General features: G+C 40.8%; 1 protein-coding gene across 3 annotated transcripts in view; it reads left to right on the forward strand.

Moving 5' to 3' along the window:
* LOC141107625 (uncharacterized) overlaps nt 1-15470 on the forward strand; it is a 105343-nt gene that overhangs the window by 33805 nt on the left and 56068 nt on the right. For all 3 annotated transcript variants that reach the window (XM_073598502.1, XM_073598495.1, XM_073598509.1), the window contains 2 exons: nt 1319-1446; nt 3199-3322. In XM_073598502.1, coding sequence (XP_073454603.1) covers nt 1319-1446; nt 3199-3322 — 252 coding nt within the window. The remainder of the gene's footprint in view (nt 1-1318; nt 1447-3198; nt 3323-15470) is intronic.

Below are 15470 nucleotides of genomic sequence, written 5' to 3' on the forward strand. Positions count from 1 at the left end.
CAGCGAGATCACTTTTATCGGTCCTCCCGCCATGATCCGGTGCCCTCCGCCGCTTACCGGAGCCGTCGGTAGCGGCAGAGGCAATTGCGTCCTTCTCCGTGCTGTGCCTGGAGACGAGTGAGGCTAAAATAGCGCCCACTCGTCTCCATGACACTGCTGGGCGGAAGCGACATCAAATCGTCACTTCCGCCCATACGTCTTAAAGGCACATTTTTTTCAATGTAATTTTTTTAGATTTATTTTTTTTTTTTTTATTGCATTTTGGTGTAAATATGAGATCAGAGGTCTTTTTGACCCCAGATCTCATATTTAAGAGGTCCTGTCATGCTTTTTTCTATTACAAGGGTTGTTTACATTCCTTGTAATAGGAATAAAAGTGACACATTTTTTTTTAAACTGTGTAAAAATAAATAAAATCATGTAAAATAAATAATAATAAAAAAAAAAATTTAAAAAAAACCCCCGGTCCCGACGAGCTCGCGCGCAGAAGCGAACTCATACGTGAGTAGTGCCCGCATATGAAAACGGTGGTCAAACACACACATGTGAGGTATTGCCGCAACCGGTAGAGTGAGAGCAATAATTCTAGCCCTAGACCTCCTCTGTAACGCAAAGCATGCAACCTGTAGAATTTTTTAAACGTCTCCTATGGAGATTTTTGAGGGTGAAAGTTTGACGCCATTCCACGAGCAGGCGCAATTTTGAAGAGTGACGTGTTGGGTATCAATTTACTTGGCGTAACATTATATTTCACAATATAAAAAAAATTGGGCTAACTTTACTGTTGTCTTATTTTTTTATTCAAAAAAGTGAATTTTTTCCAAAAAAAGTGCGCTTATAAGACCGCTGCGCAAATACGGTGCAAAAGAAAGTATTGCATTGACTGCCATTTTATTCTCTAGGGTGTTAGAAAAAAAACAATATGTAATGTTTGGGGGTTCTAAGTAATTTTCTAGCAAAAAAAACTGTTTTAAACATGTAAACACCCAAAATCCAAAACGAGGCTGGTCCTTAAGTGGTTAATCTAAAATACCAAATTTGGCTGTTAGTTGGGGCTAAGTATCAAAGGAATTTCCTATAATACTTAGCGTGGCAAAATGCGATATCTTCCATTGAAAATAAATGAATCAAACAGCACAGGACATAGCCTATTTACATGTGCTTTTTGCCCCATTTGCACACAACAAATGTACATCAACTTTCACTGGGTAAATGGCTGAGCAAACTCTTTCTAAATCAATCACTGTTGAAAATGCGCTATGCTTTTCCTTTATATCAGTTTGCACAAATGGAAAAACTACCATTTATTTTTTTTCAGCTTTTGGAATCAAGATTTTCTTATTTGAAAAACAACAATTTCAGCCCAGGGTTTGTCAGTCGAGATGTAATGGGAACTAAAGAAAACCATTGTATTCATTACTTACCAGCTATCACTGATTCCAACAGGTATGTAAAAAGAGATCATAATATCACATGAGATGCAAATAAATTATACTGTACCTTTTTTCAAAACATATTTATGGTGTTTGCATTTTAGGTTAAGAAGCATTGGCCTAGGTTAGTGGACTGATGCTTATATTAGATTTATATCACTTTTCTTTGACAAAGACTGAAAACAAAAAAGCAATATCAAACATGTGCTTTCATGATCTCCTCCATTAATACTTTTGTACATTATTATGATCACAATTATTATTTTTTACTAATAATATTATTAAATATTATATTAATGCATTTAATATAGAATATTTCACAAAAAATATTCTAGCATGCTAAAATATTATAATGTCTTGTCTGGATTTTGCTGCAATGTTAATTGTATTCACCAAGTGATTACACAAATGCACTAAGTGTTAAAAAAAGGTGTAAAAATTGTACGGTTCTATGTCCCTAAAATATGTTTTTAGGTTGTCATTAACTACACACTTTGTGGCTATGTATTTATCTGTGCTTTGTGGTGTCAGATAAGCATGGATTCAACCACACAGGCCATTTGACTGGCAGTACCAAAGATAGCATATGTATTTCAGATATAGCAAAAGTTTCCTTTTCTGTAAAAATCAACTCACAAATAGCACAAATGGCATGGTCACATGCAAATAGGTGGGCATGAAATCTGAAATTTTTAAAAATGTATTTATTTATTTGTTTTTTGGGGGGAGGGTGGAGTGGGAAACTGTTAAAGCTTTTTGTTTGTTTTTTTAATTTATTTTTTTATCTCTATCTATGCCTCGCCGGAGACATAGCAGGGTGCGAAAATACCCTTTAGACCAGACTTTCTCAATCTTTTAACCACAGAGGAACCCTTGACATAATTCTCAGGGAACCCCTGTTAAAATGACTTAATCAGGGTCATTGGGAAATGTCCCTTACATTGGTGGTCAGTGAGAAGAATACACCCTTTACAGGGGTGGTATAATAAATGTCATCTTTACAGACAGCTGAAAAGATCACTGGTATCCTGCTGCTGGCTTTGCAAACTGACGTTGAACCCAAAACTATGCAGGAACCATCAGATGGGAGATCAACCAGCCATAGCTCAAGGATCTCCTTAGCAACCTCTGGAGGAACCCTAATTGAGAATGGCTGCTTTAGACTGTTGTCACCAACAGGTGCAAGATTTCCCTTCCCTTTCGTCTAATGACAATTAGACTTTTGGATTTTCACTTAGTGTCCTAAAGACAGTGGTCACCAGGACATATAGAGAGGGTGAATCTCCCCTGTGTGGAATTAGCAATAAAAACTAATATAGGTTCTCACCATTCACCACCCTATGCAAAGAGCTTAACATGTGTTGGCTTTAGAAACACTATAAAGCCCAACTTAAAGCAAACTTGTTTGTTTCTTACCCAGTAGCACATACCTTTTAAACTGTAACCCCTCTATTCCATTTAAAAGCAAATTCCTGGAATTTCCAGGCATAAAGAATCATACAACTCACTCCCATTCATGTGACAGTGCTTGTGCTTGGCAGTTGGTCCAATGCTGTCACATGACAATGGATATAGAATCCTCAGCCCTGTGTAGGCTCTGACTGGAGCAACTCCTTGTTTACACAAGGCTTCCTCTTTTTAGTGGATGTGCAAAGCTGTGGGAACAAGAAGGAAAGATAATTATGTTTTGTTGGAGAGGGGGAGCACTAAAGCAAACTAGCTGTATGCTGTACTTGGTATTCAAAATAATTATATCTGTTTATAGAATTACTGATTTAGAAAGGGAGATAAATGACATCAAAATGAAGATGAGAAGATATTCTTTATTAAAGGAAAATAATGTACATAGATGGAACTTATATGAAGAAAGAAAAAACAAAGAAGCAGAGGTACATTACAACAAATTGCAATAATGTTTTGCCATCACGGATATAACACTCTCTAAAAATGACACGATCACTTACAGAAGCTTCTAAAAGTGCTTATTGATTTTTTTTACCTCTCTGTCTATATAGAAAATGTGAGAAAATTGATGAATGCTCCATATTTTATCTATCTTCATTACCATGAAAAAAATGACATCCCAAATCTGTGGCTACCCTCAGAGGCTGTTGTCATTGACAGAAGTTTACCATGATATGATACAATACCTAGACTGTGTGTTAGGCAAACCTAACTAGATTTCATTACAAGCATAAAAATCTTAAATAAACAAAATAAATACATACATATGTTTCTAAATAATAATACATTTTAATAATAGTTCATATTTCAACCTATAGAGATTCATTTACAAAGAGGCAAATAGACTGTGCACTTTGCAAGTGCCATTGCTCCAGTGCTAAGTAAATGAGGGAAAGCTCTGCTGACCCTCATCATCCAATAATTTTCAATTTAAATCAAACATTTTTATAAATTTTCCCTGCATGTTATTGCGTATTCTTTGCAAAGTGAATCGTCACCTGGTTTACTAAGCTCCGGAACAACTACACTTGCAAAGTGTACAGCATATCTGCCTTTAGTATATCTATGTTTTTGCCCTTCTATGTGCTCCTTGCTGTGAAAGCCAGGTGGGGGCAGGGGCCATTTGTTTGTTACTGGTGTAAAATATGGTCCAGGGACACACTGTACACCTTTGCTGCCATTGTGCTCTTGCTGGGTGTCCAGTGTGCTCCTCTTCCTTTAAGGGGGATTGGGCTGCCTCCAGGCCCACCTGCGCCTCATCTATCCATTTAATGCATGTGCTTCCATTGTGGAGAAGCTTATAAATTCAGTAGCATTAGGACTGCAAGCATACACAGGGTGCCGTGAAGAGGCCTTGCAGCTTATGCATGCGTTTGTAAATGCGTGCTAACTAAATCCCTGTTTTTAACGCAGACTGTTGGACAGGTTAATTTGGTCAGTTGGCAGACTGGTTGGTGAGTTGAGCTATGGAATGTTCTGTTTTTGCCTTTTTTAGTATATCTACCCCATAGTGTCCATAAAGATATATTATACAGTATGTGAAGCAATAAATCAGTGCCTATCCAGAGATATAATCCAGTTTCAAATTTCACATTTTCCCCTTTTTCATACAGTGTACAGTCTTTACAAGAAATGTTTGTCTCCCATTTCCCTCGACCCCTTAACTAAATACATAGGTAAAAAAAAACAAAAAAAACACTGGCTTATGATAAATAAATACACATGATAATAATCTGTGTTCCTTCCCCTTTATGTCCCCTATGCAAACTGCATTGTGAGGTATAAGAAGAGGAGAAATGCACAGCGCAACTTCTTTACATCACACAAATTAATACCACTGACAAATATAGTGCTAAAACCCAGCACTAAGGATGAACACTTAAGCCTCGTAAACACAATCGGATTTAACAATGGGAAATGTGTGATGACAGGCTGTTGGCGGAAAATCCGACCGTGTGTATGCTCCACCTGACAATTGTTGTCAGATTTTCCGCGGACAAATGTTGGATAGCAGGTTTTAAAATTTTCCGTGGACAAATGTCTGTTGTTGGATTTTCCGAACGTGTGTACAAGAGTTCGTCGGACAAAAGTCCAAAGTATAAACACGCATGCTCGAAAGCAAGGACGAGCCAGAAGCGGTATTGTAAACTAGCGTTCGTAATGGAGAATTAACATTTGTGATGTGGCAAATTATGAAATCTCGAAATGCAGCGCACATTCTGTTCTTCTTTAATGGGATAATAATGAAGCCGCTTTGCTGGTGATACTGATGGAGTTATTGCAAACAAATTATCAAAGGCTTTTTTTTTCTAGTGATATCAAGAATAATATTATTTTTTAATTTTTTATTTTTTTGGGCAAGTTACCACAACACTACCACAACACTATTATCCTGTAGCTTTTAAGATCAAGGATACAACTATGTTGGAGTCTCTTGTCAATTTTACATTGTATTTTTTTAAATGTAACTGCCTACTCCCAAACTGTCATTTGAAGTAAAACACATAGCCAAGTATTATTCTCCACAATTTTTTTATTGCGCATTAAAAAAAGAAAACAAATAAAATTAGACATGCTATTTGCCAATAGAACTTAACCAAAAACTGCATTCTACGCATCCAAAAATATAGAAAATATACCAAATCAAATCATTATTCAACCAAAAAAAAAAGTCAAATCAATAACAAAGGCCAAAAATAAATAACATGTTATCTCTTCCGATTCCACAACATGTCGGGTTGACGAATAGCCGTTCAGAAACAAACTGCAAAGCACGAAATGAAAAGCGTGAAATGAAAAGCGCGAATCAACACTCACCAAACTTCTACTAACACGAAATTAGCAGAAGGAGCCCAAAGGGTGGTGCTAAAGAGCTGAAAAACCATGTAGTACATCACTACATTTGTGATTGTTGGCCAACAATTGTGTGCTGTGTGTATGCAAGACAAGTTTGGGCCAACTCCCTTGGGACAAAAGTCCACGGTTTTGTTGGCCAGTAATCCGATCGTGTGTACGAGGCTTTAATCCGGTCTAGGAGTGATGCACCATCAGCTCCTACTTTCATGCTTGGTGCATAAGCTTCATTCAACTTGTTTCATCTCCAAAATACTTTATCAGAAGCATCTACTTGATGCATATGAACACATTTAATATGTGTTTATGGACACTGTTCTGTCATATTTGTATTTTTTTGTGTTGTATTGAATTGCATAATGTATCTTATTGTTGTGATGTATGCTGACATCTAGTGGTGGCTTAGGGCCATTACAATTTATTTGCTTTTGTATTTTGGTATCTTCCTCTGTCCTCCTCTCCTGTTTAGTGCTGGTTAGTTCAGTGCTTGCTATATCTTCTCTGTTTCTTCCATATTACCTCAGTTGATGTTAGTATTTTAGAGGGCTTAGGAAGCCATTGTCTACTTACACATCAGGAGACTAGGAAAACATCCTCTGTACTGCAATTATGTGAAGCAAAATTGCAATGGAATCAACTTCTGTGTCTTATTGAAGAGTAAAGCTGCATGCGGATGGTGCTATGTCAGCATGTGACCATACTGTCCAGACAGACTGGATCTGTCACGTACCAGGTGTGAGGCCGAGATGCTGAGAGGGCTCGCCTTGCGGCTAAGTGCAGCGCTTCCCTGAAAGTGGTACAGGGAGAGCAGTGCCCAGAGAAGCACGGTTTGCCAGGTACTGAGATGAGATGAGCTGGTCACCGTGATGTAGCAGAAACAGGCTGGATGAACTGTAAAGCTGGTGTGCTTGCAGAGTACCAGGTAAGCTTGACAGAGAAGAACCAGAGACAGAAACGAGAGCCAGGCCCGGGGGTCATACACGGTAAGATCAGTTCAGATGATGAGATTGGATAGCCGGGGTCATACACAGGAAGATGGATCTGTAGCAGAGTCGATAAGCCAAGCTAAGGTTAGACACAGTGGAGCAAGCCAGAGAGAAGTCAGAAGTACAAGCCAAGGGTAAATCAGGAGATCAGGATCACAGGGCAGAGCAAGCCGGGTCAATAACAGAAGTTCAATCAGGATACACAGGGACACAGTATCAAGGAGAAGCTGAAAATAATTCAGCAATGAGCAGCTCCAGCAGCAGGCTTAAATAGAGCAGGAAGTCAGTCATGTGATCTGTTCAGGTTACAAGGAGGAAGTACCGCTCACATTAATCACACTGTGCACCATGGCGGCCATGATTGTCTTGGGCGGAATTGCCAGTCCTTCTTCGGCCATTTCTCTGACAGTGCTCCCCCAAGGGGCAGCCTCCGGATGCCTAAACAAGCCCATTTTTCAGGATGTCTCTCACGGAACTCCTGTAGTAGTCTAGAGGCATGTATGTTATCCACTGGTTCCCAAGAGTTCTCCTCTGCTGAATACCCTTTCCATTTAATAAGAAATTGGTTTTGCCTACCTCTCTACTGACAATCCAGGATAGCTTCTACCTCAAATTCTGGTTCATCGTCCACAAAGACTGGAGGAGGTGGTACTTCATCTCTTCCAGGAAAAGGGCTTGGCGTGACTGGTTTAAGCAGCGAGACATGAAACACCGGATCAACCCAATACGATGTTGGCAGTGCCAGTTCAAATACCACAGGATTAACTTCCCTCTTGACCTCAAATGGCCCGACAAACTTTGGCCCCAATTTCCTGGAAGGACAAGACAATTTGAGGTTAACAGAAGAGCGCCATACCTTGTCCCCGACTTGGAAGCTAGATTGTCTCTTGAAGTCCTCTTGAGCTTTCTGCATAGTCTCTTGGCGGGTCTGATAATTTGTTTGGATAAATGTTATGCGATCCTGAACTGCGGGTACTGAGGCTTCAGGTATGGTGTTTGGCAGGAATGAAGGATGAAATCCATAGTTCACCCAAAAGGGTGACTGATTGGTTGCTGCATGTACTGAGTTATTGTACGCAAACTGAGCACATGGAAGTAAGGGAAGCCAATCATCTTGGGAAAAAGAACAAAAGCACCTTAGATACTGTTCTAGAGTTTGGTTGGTTCTCTCGGTTTGCCCATTACTTTGTGGATGATAGGCAAGGAAAAGCAAACATCTATTGCCAAACTTCTGCAAAGACTTGAGGTAAACTGGACCCCTCGATCCGAAACAATGCTATCAGGAAGTCCGTGTAGTCTGAGTACCTCTCTAATGAAGATATTTACTGTATCCATAGCTGAAGGTGTGTCTATCATAGGCAGGAAGTGAGCCATTTTAGACAGGCGATCCACTACTACAAAAATAGTTGTGTACCCTTCTGATGGGGGTAAATCCACTATAAAGTCCATTGAAATTTTTTTTCATGGCTGCTCCTGGACTGGTAATGGCCTCAACAAACCCCTAGCCTTGGCATTGAACCCTTTGTTGCACTGACAGATGGCACAGGACTTCACATACCTCCTACAATCCAATTTCAAGGTGACCACCAAAAGGACTGCTGAATGAGTTCTGTTGTCTTTCGAACCCTGAAATGCCCAGCAAGTTGATGATCGTGGAGGGTCTTTAAAACCTGTAACCTGGTTTGTTGAGGGACAAAGATCTTATCCTGATGCCACAAGAACCCTTCTTGACTTCTTAGAGAGGAAGCCTCTGATTTTGTGCATTGGACTGAGGATTGTTCAATTGATGCTCTTAAATCATGTTGAAGTAACAAGAAGTTCTGGCTTGGCAGAATTGTGTCAGGTATTGTTACCTCTGGGGTGTCAGGAAACATCCGTGATACATCATCGGCTTTTCCGATCTTTGACCCTGGCCGATAGGTAATATGGAAATTGAATCTGGAGAAAAACATTGCCTGAGGAGTCTGTTGGGGTCACGTTTGGCTGTTCGAAGATGTTCCAGATTTTTATGGTCAGTGAAAATCATAATAGGGTGTGCGGCTCCTTCCAAAAAAATACCTCCACTCCTCTAGGGCTGTCTCTATAGCCAGGAGTTCTTGGTCCCCAACATCATAGTTCCTTTCTGGCTGACTCATTTTGCATGAAGAAAAGGCAACAGGGTGGAGTAACACTTTAGAACCCTGACGTTGTGACAGGACTGGCCCTGTGGCTACTTCTGAAGCCTCAACCTCCAAAACGTAGGATAAAGCAGGATCAGGGTGCTGGAGAACTGGAGCAGAAGTAAACAGGGATTTTAGTTTGTCAAAGACTGCTTGGGCTTCAGACGACCACTGAAATCAAAAACGATGGCGGGTGACTAGTGAGATGATGGCAGAAAAGTTCTTCATAAATCTTCTGTAGAAGTTTGCGAATCCAACAAACCTTTGTACCCCCTTTTTATCTACAGGTGCGATACATTCATTCCAGAATAGCCTTGACTTTTTGTGGATCCATGGCGACTTCTTCTGTAGAAATGATAAGCCGCAAGAACTGAATTGACATCTTTTCAAAGTCACACTTTTCGGCTTTTACATATAGTCCATGTTTCCTTAAAGTTGACAACACTTTCTCCACATGTGACCTATGAAGCTCTAGGGTAGCTGAAAAAATGAGAATGTCATCAAGGTAGACAATGACAAAATGATACAGGAACTCCCGAAAGATGTCATTCACCAGATGCTGGAATGTGGCTGGTGCATTACAGAGTCCAAATGGCATTACAAGGTTTTCGAGGTGCCCGAATCGTGTTCTGAATGCCATCTTCCATTCGTCACCTTTGCGAACGCAGTTGTAGGCACCTTGCAGATCTAGCTTCGTAAAGACTTGAGCATTACGGAACCTCTGAAAAAGCTCTGGAATAAGAGGGAGCGGGTAACGGTTTTTAATAGTGATTTTGTTCAGCTCCCTGTAATCCACACATGGTCTGAGGGTCTTATCTTTTTTTTTCCACAAAAAATATGCCACCCCCGGCAGGAGAGGAAGATGGCCGGATGAATCCCTTTTCCAAGAGAGAGGAAATATGCGGCCAAAGGGTATTTCAGAACCTGGAAGGAGCTCTATTGGGCAATCATATGGCCGATGAGGTAGAAGAACATCGGCATTTTACTTGAAGACATCTGAGAATCCTCGATAGACTGATGGTATATTCTTATGGGTGCTGGACATTGGTTGGACAGTCAAGCAGTTAGCAGACTTATTATGCATGGGAGTGAGACAGTACTGATGACAATATGAAGAGGGAAATAGAACTTCTCCTTTAGACCAGTCGATCTGCGGATTGTGTGCCTGTAGCCATGGGACACCTAGAATGACCGGGAACATAGGTGAGCTCAGAACATCAAAGCGCAGAAATTCTTGGTGACCAGTCAAGGTGAAAAGAGGTGCAGTCTCTTGGGTAACAAGCCCAGAACTGGGCAGGGAGCCATCAGTAGCTAGATGAACTGTCAGTTGTTTTTTCCTGTAGAGGGGAATGCCAAGTTTCATTGCCAAAGTCAAGTCCAGAAAGCAGCTGCAGGCTCCAGAATCAATTATTGTCGGAAGCTGAACCTTCTCATCTGCTATCTGCAGGGAGACAAGAAGGACAAGATGAGAGGAGGAAGATTCTGCCATCTGGGAATATTACAGGAAGACATGGAAGAGACTTACGAGGTCTTATGGGGCAGTTGTGTAAGAAATGTCCAGTTCCGCCACAGTAAAGGCAAAGATTAGCATGCAGGCAATGAAGTTTCTCTTCAGGGGTCAGAGCTTTGCACACTAGCCCTATTTGCATAGGTTCAACTTCTGAAGTGGATGCAGAGGAAGGCATGGTTGCTGGAGATGAAGGAACCTTGCGTAACATCCAAGTGGGTCTGAAGGCTTGGGCTCTTGTGGAACGTCGCTCCCACAGGTGCCTGTCAAGTTGAACAGCAAGCTGAATAAGGCCTTCCAGGGTGGAAGGAGACTCTACTCTAGCCAATTCATCCTTGAGAGATTCTGACAGGCCCTGGCGATACTGATATTTTAAGGCTGCCTCGTTCCATCCCATGTCAGCGGGCCATTTACGGAAGTCTACTGTATAGTCCTCCATGGGGCGCCTTCCTTGTTGAAGAATATGTAGGACAGCTTCAGCAGTGGTTACCCTCTGTGGGACATCGTATAATTGTGCCATAGAATCAAAAAACAAGTCCACAGAATTGATGACAGATTCTTTTGTTCCAATAAGCTGTGAGCCCAAGCCTGGGGTTCGTCTGTTAGTAATGAGACAATGAACCCTACTTTGATAGTCTCAAGAGAGAAAGTCCATGGTTGTAGGGCCAAGTACAACAAGCAAGCATTCTTGAACGATCTAAATTTTTTCCGGTCCCCGGAGAATCGTTCAGGAGTTGGTACCCGTAGTTCAGGTGGAGGGACCACCACTGTATGGGTAGTGGTGGTGTGTTCTTAAGCTGGTTCAGCGGTTGCAGAACTGGTGGAGGGTAGAGCATGATCCGCCTGGACAGGTGGCCCAGTCAAATGCTGCAGATGCCCTTCCAAGCTGGAAGTAGCCTTCCTGCAATCTTTGTACTGTTTGAGTGAGAGCAGTGACCTGTTGGCACAAAACCTCCAGAGGGGAAGCACCTCTGTCGGCCTCTGACATGTTGGCTGCATTATGCTGACACGTATCAGGTGTGAGGCCGAGATGCTGAGAGGGCTCCCCTTGCGGCTAAGTGCAGTGATTCCCTGAAAGTGGTACAGGGAGAGCAGTGCCCAGAGAATATTCAAGGATTGACTAAGTCAAAAAATTAGCGGACTTTGTGGGCACATAATGAGAGAGAGAATCAATAAAAAAGTATAAATTTTATTACAACATAGTTAAAAAACATATAAACAACATACAAACAACACCCTATATGGACACAGTTACCAGTTACCCAATAATGCAGTTATAGAGGACTGGATCTATGGTACAAAGATTAATTTAATACTGTATCAGGTAAAAGAAACATTTCTGATCCAGTAATGCCTCCAAAAACGTGCTCGTCAACGCATTTCACTAAAAAAAAAAAATAGCTTCCTCAGGACAAATACTGGGTAGGTGCTGGTATATTTAAAAACAAGAAAGTACATGTGTAAGTATTCAATGTAGTATATATCTACATAAGTATGAATTATGATTATTACAAGGTTTCTCCAGGAGGAGTACGTATACACAGAGACTAATTAATTATATACATAACAACGTGTATGCTTGCCTGGTAAACTTGTGGCTCAAGGTGTGGGAGAACTTGACCAAAATGACAAACAGCCGAAAAAACAAAATTGCATATGTTTGTCTAAAGTAGTGGGATACACATATATCATGTGGTCTATAGTAGATACCACTAAATAAGACAAAAAACAACAAACATATGCATTATAGATTAAGGTGCTACTATAAAGGTCCCCCAATTCAAAGACCGATTTATACTAGACTTGGCTCTCACCTGGTATATAGTAGTCATGTATAGGTATTTGAATATAAATCACACACAGCGGTAAGTGGTCACAAATTCCCACTATAAGTGTGTTCAATACAAAAAATAAACCAAGTCAATAATCAGATATTGACCCTTTAGATAGGGTATATATAATAAATAAAAATGATCCAGATATTAAGATATCCAGAGAGTATATACGAATGATACTTACCAATAGTATCAAGAGATAGCCCATGGATACCGGACCATGTTATTAAATGGATAATTATACAGTCCCCTTAAGTATAGAGGTGCATGGAATATCTAAGAGAGGGGGCATAGCAAACTGTTAATTATTTGGCATATGAAAAAAAAACAAAATGCACGGACCCACCTGAATGTGTAAAAACTGCGCTTATCTCATAGGGGGAGACCTTTTGTTGGGGCTCAAGTTGGTATTGTCGCATACATAGGGGAAATGTGTGCCCCTGTAATAGAAGCAATTGAATGGAATAAATATCCACTTTAGGACATAAATTTGCATAGTGTTTTCTGGAATGGTTGAGCAAAGATACGGCTTACCTTTTAGTGCTACACCCCTGTGGACAGCTTTCCTTGCTGTGTGTGGCCCAGACCCATGTGCATACCAACTTATATAGAAGGAGAGGAAGTAGAGGGGTGTGGCAGCCTGAAAATTGTGCCAAAAAGCTGAGTTATGTGACGTAGAATAGCTCCACATGATCATAGGTCACATGCTCAAAGTCATGTGACCACCTGCATCACCATCTGGCATAAAGAAAGCAGAGGGATATCTGGTCACATGGCGTATAACATTTCCATGTGATTGTAGTCATGTGGGTATAGTCATGTGACCACAAACCCATCTTTCAAATGATTAAACAGATATCAACAGGAAGTGAGCAGGGCTATGCGACCATAAAGAAGTATCTGAACACATATACCATCAACTGTGTGATTATAGTCATGTGAACATGGTCATGTGGCCAAACAAAACACTTCTCAAATGGTTCAGCAAATATCTACAGGAAGTGAGCGTGGTCACAAGACCACAACCATTTAGCCAGTGATTAGATAGCTGTACACAGGAAGTGGAGAGATACATAGAGCAGTATAATGACACATATCCACGCAGACACACACCAAGTGGCCAACGCCAAAACTCTACCCCCAGATAAGTGGACGGACAAAAACAATCCCTCCATAATATGGCATATGCGGCAAATAGTGCAATGACATATCGCACAAACGCAAAACAAAAATGCATCAACATCATGGATCCCCGAAAACAGGAAACTCCCGCCAACAAGCAACCGGCAAGCTCAGGACAAAATAGACATACAGATAAATGAAAAAATAAACAAATATATATATATATATATATATATATAAATAAAAATTAAATAAATATAAATGTACATGGGGCCACTGTGGTCAGACCAGAAGATGGTTCCGTTACACCCTGTAACAGATCAGTACAGACAGCAAAATGAAAAGAAAAGGCTTGTAGCTAATAGCATCATTGAGGCCAGGGGCAGTGGTAGCAGCCAGAGTGTGAATCCATCTAATTTCCCTTTGTAGAACCTTTTTTATCATGACTACCACCTCAGGAGTTAATTGGAATGTTTTCTAATGCTACAAATTTTACTACACTGCTGTCACCAGCATGCATTTGATTTACATGTCGTCCTATAGGTGTCAGCAGTTGATTATTGTTGATGTAATATATATATATGATCCTTAATTTGACGCCGAAAAGCTTGTTTGGTTTTGCCCACTAGGAAACTACTATGCAAAACATAATATACACCACGCCCTCCATCTGACAGTTGACGTGGTGTATCGTGGTGTATCGTAGAGTGTAATCTGCCTTTTGGCAGATACATTGCATGGTTTTTATATCATATCATATCCATGGACAACAAGCGCATGAACCATATTGCCAGGTTCCTCTCGAGGTGGTGTCTTCCCTGGCTCTCTCAGTAAAATGGCTCTGTATCAATCTATCCCTGAGTGATCTTGCCCTCTTAAAAGTAATGTTGGGTTTAGAATCGGTATATTTACAAAGGATGGGATCATTGGTAAGGAGATACCATTGTTTCTTAAGTATTTCTCTTATACATGAGTGTTGGCAGGTATAGGTAATAATCATCCTGGTGGTATCTTCCTCATTTTGTCGGGGTCTCTTACGTAGAGCTTCCTGTCTCGTCTGTTTAGATGCTCTTTTTGTAAGCCTTTTTAAGCGTTGTCTTTGAGTATCCCCTATCGGACAGTCTCATTCGTAATTTGTCTGCTTCTTGATTGAATAGTATATCATTAGAGCAGATTCTGCGTAACCTGAGATATTGTCCGTAAGAATACTATTGATAAGAGGGGTCGGATGGAAACTGTTAGCGTGTAAGAGGTGTTCCCTGCTTTCTCCTTTCAATATAGAGTGGTGTTGATATTCCCGTCACCTTCAATCACAACTGTGATATCCAGGAAGGGAATGGATTTCTTACTTTGATGCATAGTAAATTTTAAATGAAAGGCATTCTGATCTAAATGATGCATAAATTCAGCTAGATCAGCAGAGGACCCAGTCTACAACATCAAAACATCATCTATATACCTATACCACATTAGGATGGAGTCCCAATATTTGGCATACCTGTCATCAGAGAAAAGCATGTATTCCCACCCCCCAGGTACAGGTTGGCATATGATGGGGAACAGGAGGTCCCCATCGCAATCCCCTGCACCTGGAGGTAGTGGGAATAGTTTAAGGTGAAAATGTTGCCTATCAAAATAAGCTTCAAAATAGAAAGAATAAATTTACTGAAGGACCATGTGTCCTGAGTCTCACTCAGGAAATCCTGTATGACAGACAGACCTGAAGAATTTGGAATGCTTCTATACAGGGCTTCGATGTCAATAGCCACTAGTATCCATCAGTACCTGAATATTTTCCAGACGTTGTAAAAGATCTGGTGTGTCCTGAACATATTAAGGAAGTTAGAAAACATGGGAGCGGAGATATTGGTCAACTAATTGACTAGCCTGTTAAGGCTGAGATGCTGAGAGGGCTCTCCCTGCGGCTAAGTGCAGCGCTTCCGTGAAAGTGGTAAAGGGAGAGCAGTGCCCAGAGAAGCACGGTTTGCCCGGTACTGAGATGAGATGAGCTGGTCACCGTGATGTAGCAGAAACAGGCTGGATGAATTGTAAAGCTGGTGTGCTTGCGAGTACCAGGTAAGCTTGACAGAGTAACAACCGGAGACATAAAC

This window comes from Aquarana catesbeiana, linkage group LG01 (genome assembly GCF_042186555.1).
Source record: "Aquarana catesbeiana isolate 2022-GZ linkage group LG01, ASM4218655v1, whole genome shotgun sequence".
NCBI classification, from domain to species: Eukaryota; Metazoa; Chordata; class Amphibia; order Anura; family Ranidae; genus Aquarana; species Aquarana catesbeiana.